The sequence below is a fragment of the Tupaia chinensis genome, unplaced genomic scaffold (assembly GCF_000334495.1).
Source record: "Tupaia chinensis unplaced genomic scaffold, TupChi_1.0 Scaffold139466_1, whole genome shotgun sequence".
Classification (NCBI taxonomy): domain Eukaryota; kingdom Metazoa; phylum Chordata; class Mammalia; order Scandentia; family Tupaiidae; genus Tupaia; species Tupaia belangeri.
Genome location: NW_006199351.1, coordinates 470,219 through 481,359, shown reverse-complemented (window position 1 = coordinate 481,359; position 11,141 = coordinate 470,219). Strand labels below are relative to the sequence as shown.

Below are 11,141 nucleotides of genomic sequence, written 5' to 3'. Positions count from 1 at the left end.
GAGAAATCACCACACAGGGGGTGATCGCCGTGCCACAGTCCCTTCTTCGCCATTCTTCTCTTAGGATTTTGGGCATGGGGGCACACACACACAAACACACACACCCTAGTTTGATTTTTTTTGATTAAAGTAAAGTACAGCTTTATTGCAAAGTGTTAACTAAGGAGAGCTGGCAGTTCATACTGAAAAGACCCAGTCTCCCTGAGGTGTTTCCCACTTGCGTTTTTAAGGGCAAAATTAGGGGCAGGGTTCCCAGGCACATGATCAGTTCAATGATTGGTTCAAGAGGGCATGATCATCTCATGGATATTCCTGATTGGTCAGGCTTTAGATAATCAAATTTCTGTTCAGGTTTCTGGAGTTATTCAGCCTGGGGTCTTTGAGCTCACAGCCAGCAGTTTCTGTCCTAGGAAACATCTTAGATACTGAACTGAAAACCTTATCTTTCCTTTGAGTGAGAGTTTAGAGGTCAAATGGCCCTTATTCACGGCCAGTGTTGTTTCATTATCATAATCAAAGTCTGAAGTCTTACACCTTACTCTGGGCCTGTACAATGTAAATGAACTTTGTATTCTAAGAACCTTAGAAAATGCACTTTATTTTAGTTCAGCCTTTATTAATTTTTGGTTTAGGAAATTCTTTTTCTTTAACAGAAGGGGAAACAGAGGACCCATCTCTCTTAGGGGGTCTCTGCTCAGTTTCGGTCCCTCCTATTCTTTGAAAAAACCTCTCAGTTCTGAGGGGAAATGGGTGATGGCAATCTGGCTGCTTCTTGCTTAATGGGGACATAATTTCAGAGGTCAGGATTAGAAATGGCATACTTTCATTTCAAAGTATTCCGAAATTTGCCTTTAGTTTTTCAATAAATACCATTATGCTAGCACCAGCTTCCACTGTTACGTTCCCGAATCTGAAAATACATTTAATTACCATATACTACAAAGATGACGGCCAAGTTGCTAGCCTATTTTTACTAGTAGCCAGGTAGCTTATTACTTTATTTACCCAGATGAATTTTATTTTACCTAAGATTTGTAAGTGCTTCATGAAATGCTACCGTCATGCAAACTCCTCTCTACTAAATCAAGACATAATTCAAAGCTATTTTATGGTCTAATTTTGTCAATGAAATAAAGTGAAAATAGCAGGCTGAGATGATCTGGTAGAATTTTCTGGTCTATAGTTGGCATTTACAGTGATTTTCTATACACCGGCTATTGTGGTGATATAGGGAGTCTATCAAACTGATCATCGTCAGTATGTAAAATTTCAAGAAAAATGGCTTTAATGAATCAAAATTTTTAAAATGTTAAGAAAAATTTGCTTAATACTTAAAGCCAGGAATAAGGTTAGGATTCTGTTCAAACAGTAGGTAGATACTAAACACTCAAAAAACAAATATGGACAGAGCTAAAATCTAGTAACAAGTGTGCTATAGTTTTCTTCTGAAAGTTTTTTTTCTCTCTCCATTCCCCCTTTTACCAAAGAGAAGCATAATAAAACTAATTTATTTTTAAAATAAGTTTAGTGTCAATTTGGTAATTTGCACAAAGCCCAATAAGATTTAGTTGGCTTTCATAAGGAACTTCAGATTAGACTCTTTAAAAAGTCTCCCAAGGTTACTACTTTATAGTATGTTCATTCTACTCACCGGGGTTTATGCCTAGGGTCAGACTAGGATACATGTGTAGGTTTGTGTCAGCTGTGCTAGCTAAGGTGGGACATAGCAGAGGGTGGGGGATGGGGAATCAGGGATGGCAAGACAAAGGGCAAGGTATGCAGGACGTAAGAATTGGAAAATTATTTGCTGAGAACATATATGTGGATGTACTTGATTGAGACAATGCACAGTGTATTTTGGATGGAAAATTCATTTGTGTGTTGTGATGGTGTAAAGTGAATTAATAAAAAAAAAAAAAAGTCTCCCAAGGTTGAGGCTTGCAGGTGGCGTGGTGATTGAGGTGCTGGACTCCCACATGGCTAACTGTGGTTCGAGTCCAGGACCTGGTGGCTTGCTTGCTCACTTTCCCTTTCTCTCTCTCTCTCTGGCTCTCTCTGATAAAATTTTAAAAAAAAGCAATAACAAACAAATAAATAGATAAATACATCTTTAGAAAAAAAAAATGCCCCCCAAAGCTCCTGAGTCAAGTCAGGAATTCACTATCTGACCTTTTGTACCTGTACTTGGAAGTTTTAGGGCATGTCAGGAAGTGACATTCTTTACTTACCGGCCAGGCAGAACTGTTTATGGTACCAGGAGCTTCTGTTGGCTTTCTTGAAATCAACCTTATTTCCTTAGCTTCCTGTCCCAGTCAAAGCCCTGGCAATAACCAGTGTTACCAATTTCTGATTTTTTAGCCGGCAGATCTGGGACTGGAACTGCAGTTAGTCATTTTGGAATCTAGCAGCTTAACAACCACACCATCTGCTAGCTCCTAACTCTTAATTTTATGAAATTTTGTACCCTTTTTGTACCTTTAACATACTTATTCTAAGTCCAGAGTGTTCAACATCAGTCTGTATACATAAAGCCAAGGACATTATCTAATTTTGAAGTTTATGTGAATATATTATTGATGCCACAAAAGAGTATCATAATACATTTCAACAGCTTTTAGTACATTATTATTGCCTTTTTCCCCTTACATTTAACTTGTAATCTATGTGCATTTGACTTGAAAAAAAAAAAAAGAAAAACAGTTAATATGGAAGAAATAATATTTGTATGTATGTAAAATACAGTACAAATGCCCTCAAAATATTATAGAGTTACTACTGAAATACTACATTAATACTCCTTCTTTGCATACTTAGTAATTATAAATGGAAGCAATATTTTGATTTTTCACAAGATCACTGACAGCTTCACCTGCATTCAATATAGGAAGATACTGGAATTTAATATATAATATATAAATGTGTAATATATAATAAATAGTTGTAAAATACTTAATGCTATGTTAAATTAAAATGTAATCACATTTAACCTTAATTTTAAATAGTTCATTCCACTTTTCCTTTTAGCTCTTTATAAAGGTATATTTTATAAGTTTAAAAGTGAATCAAAAATGAAGTTTTTAAATATTTCACTGAAATAATGTAAATATGGACTTTCAGGTTCATGTAAATACACAATTAAACTAATAGAAAATATTTTTAAAATATTACAAAATAAACACTACAGTCTAGCCTGTTGCTTGATGGTTAAGTGAACCAGATAGTACATGGCCAGACATGCAGTTCAAATTCTGGCCCCAGCAGCTTGAAAAAAACATCAGGCACATGTGCACATGTACCCCAAATCATGACAGAATAGAGAAATGTAGGAGAAAGAATTGTGGTGTAATGATATTCCAAGGGAGGGGGCTCTTTCTCCCTTTCCCTGTCTGTCTGTTTCTCTCTGGTGAACACATGCACCCTCTGGCAGTAAAGGAAATAAACAAACAAAATAAATGTTACAAAACTTACTTTACGAATTTATTGAAAGGTTCTTACTATAGTATTATTATAAAGATAGAACTTTGTATCACCACGATAAACATTCCGATTTAAAAATGGCAGAAATTCACATGTCCATAATTTCACCTTGAATTATTGATATAATTATGTTAGTTTTTGAATCAAATTTCTACATGCTAATAAAATCTTTTATAATTTTGTGTCACTTTACAGGCTTACCTTTGCCAGTACTGTTTTACATAATCTTTAATATTCATATTTGCTCCCAAAATGTCAATGTATATAATCTTTAATATTCATATTTGCTCCCAAATTCTCAATGTGTATAGATATTGCATAAGTGTGTATGCACATTTGAAGGCCAGATGCAAATCAAAGTATATCAAAGAAGTTTTAACTTTTATGATGTAGTTCATTTTCTTCTATGTCAAGAATGATCATGCACCATGAGAGTTAAATTAACTGGAAATATTTCTCTCCTGTAGTTGTCATAACATGTCAAGCCAGGAAGCGTGTAGAAGAGAAAGTGGAAGTCAAATTGAATGGTAACTTTTTTGGAGACCGTCCTTCACCAGCGATGAAAGACTTTTCTGTGATTCCAAAAAGAAGCTCAATTGCTTATGAAGTTGTGGAAGGTAAGAGAACCACAGTCATGGATATTAAAATAATAATAAAAACAGTTTCCTTCAATTGAAGGTTGTTGATTGTTGAGTTACATGAAGATCAATGCCCACTTACTTTTCATTTACAATATAACATTTAAGTTGTGCTTAAGGAGGGTTCAGTTATTGTGTTTGTTGTCTTCACATAGTAGTTAGCCCAAAAGTGACAGCAGTTATGATTATTACTGGATTTATATGACATAAATTGTGCTTCTGTCAAGAGTGTGAAGATAAAAAAAATGGTAGTAACTGTAACTTCTACTTTCTTTCAACTTTATTTCTTTATCTCTCTGATTTAAAGAAATTTTTAAGATCACAGAAATGACTCAAACAAATCTTGTGTTATAAAGTTTATTGCGTGAATATTCCATACATTTCACCTTTCTATCCTCAAATTTGCTATCTCATTTTTAAAAATATCAACATAATTCATTTCATTTTCCAAATATGTTTCTTTTCACTTGAAATAAATAATGCAACACCCAGTGACATATTTAGCATTGCTAAGTAAGGAGTGCTGCTCCTTTTTGTACCCACAAACTCACCCATCCATGATAATTTGTAGACAGATTCCCTTTGTAAGACCTAAGAAACTGATTGAAAGGCTCCTGAACCTCTGGAGAATGTGAAACTATACTTCCTGAAGAACCTGCCCCTGGCACATGATTTTCTCATGCTATTGACCCTGGAAATTATTTCATATACACAACAATAAAATCAGAGACAACAAATAACAAAAATAAACAAGTATGGCTACACCAAACTCCAAAGCTTCTTTACAACAAAGCTTCATCAACCCAAAGACTTCAAATAAATAATAATAATAATAATAATAATAAAACTGACGAGCTTGTTTGCACAGCAGTAACATGCTTTTTAAGTAAAGTTGAATCCATATGGCAGATCACAAGTTTGGTTTTCAGGTAAACCTATACATACTGGCCTGCATGCCCACGATTCTGGCTAGCTGAAAAGGCTTGAGGGAGGGAGGAGGGCAGTCGTGGATTGAGATTCTGTTGACTGTACTTCTCTCTCTCTCTCTCTCTCTCTCTAATTATGAGGAAAGAAAGAAACTTAGAATAGTAAGAATAAAACTAATAAAGTTAGTTCAATAAAATTTAAAAAGTTGAATAGAAATTTTTCCAAAGACTACATAAAAATGACTAATAAACTATATAAAAAATGCTCAATATCACTAATTACCAAGGAAATACAAATTAAAACTACAATGAAATACCACCTCTCATCCATGGCTACTATGAAAACAAACAAAAATACAAACAAAAAAAGTGTTGGCAATGATGTGGAATACTAATCTTGTATATTATTGGTGGAAATGCAAAATAGTTTAGCTGCTATAGAAAACAGTATGGAGGCTCATCAAAAAATTTAAAAAGAGAACTACCATATGATCCAGCAATTCCACTTCTGGGTATTTATCCAAAATATTTGAAATCAGGATCTCAAAGAGATGTCTGTATTCCTATGTTTATTGCAATATCATTCACAATAGCCAAAATATGCAAGCAACCTAAATGTATGGCAACAGATGAACAAATAAAGAAAATTTAGACTTCCTTTAACTTCATCATATACTTCCCCCAAGTCCAAGAAAACTATCAAGCCTCATTAAATGAAAATGCAAGCACTTATCTGATCTCTCCACCCCAACTCCTCACACATACCTTTGAGTTAACCAAGATCAATCACTTTTGTATCTGTATTATTCCACACCAGTCTAACCAGCATCTTCACTGCCAGGTATTATACTCAGCACCATATATTCCAAAATTAATAAAACACAGACAATCTTGTCAAAGGATTCAAAAACGTCTATTCGACATGTTGGATTTATGCACCTGTACTATTTAAATCAATTGATATTGCCCTACTGGAATATTGTTATACTTAGATTTTTAGACTGTGTCTTATGTTTTCCCTTTTACAAGACTACAAATCATCCTCTGTAGGAAAGATTTCCCCTATTGTTGTATTTATTATTTCTGAGTTTATCTTGGTCCATGTGTTCTTTGTGATTCTCTGGGGGATTATTTCAGTGACTTTCTCTGTGGGGTTTCTTATCTAGGAGTAGTTTTACTGTTTAACCGAACATCAGAATCATTTAACTGAACATCAGAATCATGCTTTTATTTTTTTTTAGACTGATTTTTTTCTATAGGGCACATACACTCTCTGGAGAGACAGAAATCAAGAAATCAACCCCTGGGGGGAATGGTCACACTGAAATCTCTTTTCCATTCTCCTCTCGGGATCTTCGGCATGCACTCACACACACCCGGCGTGAATTTCAAGTTGCCCAGTTTGGGACTCAAACAGTGGTCGACTACATGGGAGTCTAGTGACATAATCATTACGCCATTTGCTGGTACCCTAGAGTCATGTTTCTTTTTATTTCTCAGGCAGTCCATAGTTTGAGGGCATTGTGCTTTAAGTAACCAGTCTTTGTGTGTATATGTGTCACAGTGGTCTAATTTCACCCTAGACTAGTCATCTTCCTCTGTTTTGTTTTCATGTTGTATGTGAATTTTCACATAAGGTTTGTTCTGTAAAGGCAAATAGCTCCTGAGAAACCAGTCATTGATCATCCTGTAACACCACATTGATCTTCAGCCTTTGATCTTTTGCTCTGCTCCTCTTCATTTTGTTTTCTCTGATCAACTTACTCCATCAAAGCTTCTGTCATACTCACTCTGTTAGGATGACCCTTGAAAAGACTGTGCGCCTTATCCAGCCTGCTTAATACAATGCTAAGAATTGTGTTCTCAGCTTACTCTACCTGTCAGTAGAATTTTACCCGTTGGCCAATTGAAGGACTTTCTGCTCTTGTTTTCATTAGCCAAGGCCTTTCATGAGCTTTAATGTATTATCTCACTGTCTATTCCTTCTCCAGTTGTAATGCTTTTTTCTTTTTTTCTGACTGGGATCTATATGTTTTGAGGATCCTAGATCTCTACCCTCAGCACTACCGTATTTCTATGCACGGGTTATGTCCTGCACAATTTCAGACAATGATGCTAATGATGCTTCTTCAGCAGTTGTACTATATGCCAAGCCTACTATCTTATGTTGTGAAGTCTGAAATCAGATAGTTTGTATTCTTCTACTAACTGGGGCCTTGAGAAAATAACTTTACCTCACTATTTCTTCAACTGTAATGTGGAGGTAATAATAGTATTTATTTTATAGAATAATTTTGATTATTTTTTAAAGAATTATTTAATTTTATTTATGCATTCATTTATTTCAATTTAGACAGAGAGAGACACAGAAAGCGAGAGAGACGGAAAGTGAGAAAGCAAGCCACCAAGTCCGGGACTCAAACCGTGGTTGGCCATGTGGGAGTGTCCAGCGCCTTAACCACCATGCCGCCTGCTGGTCCCAATTTTGATTATTAAATGTGTGAATACATGAGGGATTCTGAAAGAATGCCTGGTTCTCGATGAATGTTCTGTAAGTGTTACATATCACCATTATTTTTATTTAAAGCCTTGGGTATTACATAATAGTGATATACTAAAAGGCCCATCTTCAATGACTAATAAATGATATTTTTGAAGTGACATGTAACCCTCTCAATGGAATTCAGTAGTTTTTTTGATTTGTTTGTTTTTCAGAAGGACACAGGAATTGACCTTAAAAAAAAGTCCCAAAATATGGTACCTAAATCTTGAGTAGAGTCTGAAACTGCCATAGGTAGAAAGTTTAGTTTAGTGTGAGGCTAAATCTGTAGATCCCCATCAGCAGTTCATGAAAAACAGAATGAGAGATAATCGACAATGAGAACTGTTTTGAGAAGACAAGCTTGGCTACTATTATATATTATCATATGGAAAATGGCCTATTTTTAGCTATTCAAAGTTTAATTTTTGCATACAAAAATACATTTACTACCCCCCAAACATATTTTACATATTAATGTAAAGGTTTACTTCCTTTTTTGTTGTGTATTCAGTAACCCATTTTTATTTAAAATACTTTCATCTTTTAACTTTTATGCTAGGGTTAAAATTTATTTCCACACTCTTGCTACAGTATTACATTAGTGTTATTTGTTTATATACCTACTTTACCAGTGAGATTTATACTTTCATAGGCGTTCATGTTACTATTGAGCATCTTTTCATTTCAACTAGAAGGAAATGCATTTATGCACCTTTAATGTTTAAAGGACTCCCTGTTAATACTGCTTGTAAAGTAGTTCTAGTGGTAACAAACTCTCAGTTTTGTGTTTTTCTGGCAAAATATTCATCTTTCCATTTTTATGGGACAGTTTTGTCAGATATAGTATTCTTTGTTGGCAGCTTTTTAAATTTTTAAATTTTCTTTCAGCACTTTGAATCTGTCATTTCACTTTTTCAAGATTTGTACTAATTCACTGATAGCCTTTGGGGAAGGTCCTTTACATGTGATGAGTTGATTTTTTTGTTATTACCTTCAGAATTCTTTGTCATTGGCTCTTGACAATTTTATTATAATGTGTCTTTGTATAGGCCTGGGTCCATAGGCATGCATGGCACCAGGATCCACAGGGGTAGGCATTGTGCTAGGGTCCACGGCAACATTAGATGCTCACTTTGCACTCCTTTTCCTCTATTTGAGAACTTCTAGACCAACGAGATTTCTCTCAGTACTGAGCAGTGTGAGCTAGATTCTGGAGCTCTCATGAAGGTATTTCCATCTTTGAATGGTTGCCATATTGGTGTTTTTATAAAGGGATGAGGTTTGGAACCTCCTTCTCACCATCTTGCTGACATCATGCCCCCAAACATCTTTCTAAGAGTTTTCTAAAAATTTACTGAATTTCTCTCCAGTGTTAAATTTATTACAGACGTTCCAAGGACTGTTAACTCATAACTTAGGAGTTATAAGATGAATTATGAGAAAACGCAATTACTAATATATATATTTTTAGAAATATACACATTTATTTTAAATTGGGAGTTATGTTTATCATAAAAGATTGATGTAGTCTAATAATCAGATGATGATTAACTTGTTACTGTCTTAACTCTTACTAATCCAGTATGCCTAAAAAGATGATAGAATCTCTCTAAATTCGGAACACAGCTAAAGACTTATTTCTTACTTGGTAATGACTTTTCTAATAAAATATATAGACTCTAACAGACCAACTTTAAAATAATGAAAAATAGCAGTTTATTGTAATTTTAGCAAATCTGATTCTTTGTCTTTACAAGATCATATCAATATAGCTGAGAGCTGAGTTTCAGACAACGGAATGTGTATAGTTTGAAAAATATACACACATGGTTTCTGCTTGCCTCACCCTTTGTTCCTTAGCTTATAATCATGACTGTATTTTGTACCAAGGGACCCTTTAATGAATAGAATTATTACATCAGTAGTGACAGATCCCTACTGGGGGTTCAGTGCTCCTGAAACTAAAATTACCTTCTCTTTCCTTAGTTTCATTCTGACACCACTATTCCCATAAAGGCTTTTATACTTAAGCAGAAATAGATTCAGGACTCAACTACCTACAGGATTTGCTTTTAATAATCTTTATTATGTCATATAATTGAAAGGAAAATTTCATCTGCTATAAAACATTCTCAGATTCTTAAGTGCTATTGTCTCTGTGTAGATTATACCTTCCTATGGGGCACTTCTTATTCGATTTTTAGAACAAATAGAACATTATACATACGTACATTGATTTTGCTACATCGAAGAACTGTTATTGATAGAAACAAATCAGAGATTTCTGATTTTGTCAACAGGATGTATACCAGCAAATTAAAAGGGCAGGGATTTATTTTTATGTGTGGATAAAGAAAAAAAATAGATCTTGTGAAAGTGTGAGTCAGTCTACTTCATTTTACTTTATATTGGTAGGTGAGTAATCATTAGATGTGACTTAAGTGATACTCAAGCTATTTTACAGAGTTCATTCAAAAACAGAAATTAAAATCAACTAATTTTAAAAAGTGGTTTGGTATCTGCTAGAATTGCTTAGTGAAAGGTAGTCATCAGTTCTGAATTAAAATTAAAAAGGATCACTTGTGGCAGTAACACAGCACATACTGGTACTAAGACCACATGGAAAATCCCTGAGTTAGCTTCCTGAGGTCTCCCTGTATACAATCAGTGTGCATGCATACTTTTGACCCTGTTTGGCACAGGACAGGGGGGGATTGTAGTGTAAAGACTCTGTTGGAGGTGGTTCTCTCTCTCTCAATAAATAGATACATAAACTTACAAAAAATTAGCTCAGCTGTGGACCAGGTCAAGTCAAGAGTCTCTGACCTCTTTTTCATGAACCATACACAACAAACTTTTGATTTGCAGTTTGGGCTTCTTAGGTGTAAATAGGGAATACATTTAACACAGGTTTGTACCTCTCATCTACTTGCTAGTTCTATATTTAAGATATGTTTCGTGTGTGGTGGACAAAATGCTACTAATTACTTTCTTCTGGTAGCCTACTGGTTAAAGTATCATCAATCATACTGCCTATTAATACTCAAAGATTAAAACATGAAGATTTCTCTATTTTATCAAAGTATACTGAAATAGAAAATCTTACTCTAGTTTGGGTTGCTATTTCAATATTAATTAAACAATATAAATCAAACTTTAAATCTCTTTATAAATTGCAAGTCTATAGGCTTTTAATGTATGTAATATAGAGCACATAGGATGTTATTTTGATTTTTCTGGTTACATAGATTATTAATTTTATTTGTATTACTTGTTTCATAAACCCGAGTTTGTAACATGTAAAGATTGTGAGAACTGGCTTCTAATGCATTTTTCTAAATATTCATTAATTTATTTAACTTTTTTCTAATTTTATTTTATTATTTCTTATTTACATTTAACTGTTGTACAAATTTATGGTGTGCAATATGCTTTTTCAAAGCATGCAGGGAGTGTGTTATAATTAAATCAAGGATAATACCATCTACATAATTTTTCACAAAGAACCTTACATTCTTGTGTCTGTTAAATGCTTTTTTCTTGAACCCCTTTCAACCA

General features: G+C 34.2%; 2 protein-coding genes across 2 annotated transcripts in view; both read left to right on the top strand.

The window, feature by feature from the left end:
• LOC114004646 (cilia- and flagella-associated protein 47-like) overlaps nucleotides 1-8,603 on the top strand; it is a 37,732-nt gene extending 29,129 nt beyond the window's left edge. Inside the window, exons 4-5 of the mRNA XM_027765696.1 lie at nucleotides 3,945-4,094; nucleotides 8,581-8,603. Coding sequence (XP_027621497.1) covers nucleotides 3,945-4,094; nucleotides 8,581-8,603 — 173 coding nt within the window. The remainder of the gene's footprint in view (nucleotides 1-3,944; nucleotides 4,095-8,580) is intronic.
• A 45-nt stretch (nucleotides 8,604-8,648) lies between these two features.
• The window catches only part of LOC114004645 (cilia- and flagella-associated protein 47-like), a 26,688-nt gene continuing 24,195 nt past the window's right edge, over nucleotides 8,649-11,141 (top strand). Inside the window, exon 1 of the mRNA XM_027765695.1 lies at nucleotides 8,649-8,673. Coding sequence (XP_027621496.1) covers nucleotides 8,649-8,673 — 25 coding nt within the window. The remainder of the gene's footprint in view (nucleotides 8,674-11,141) is intronic.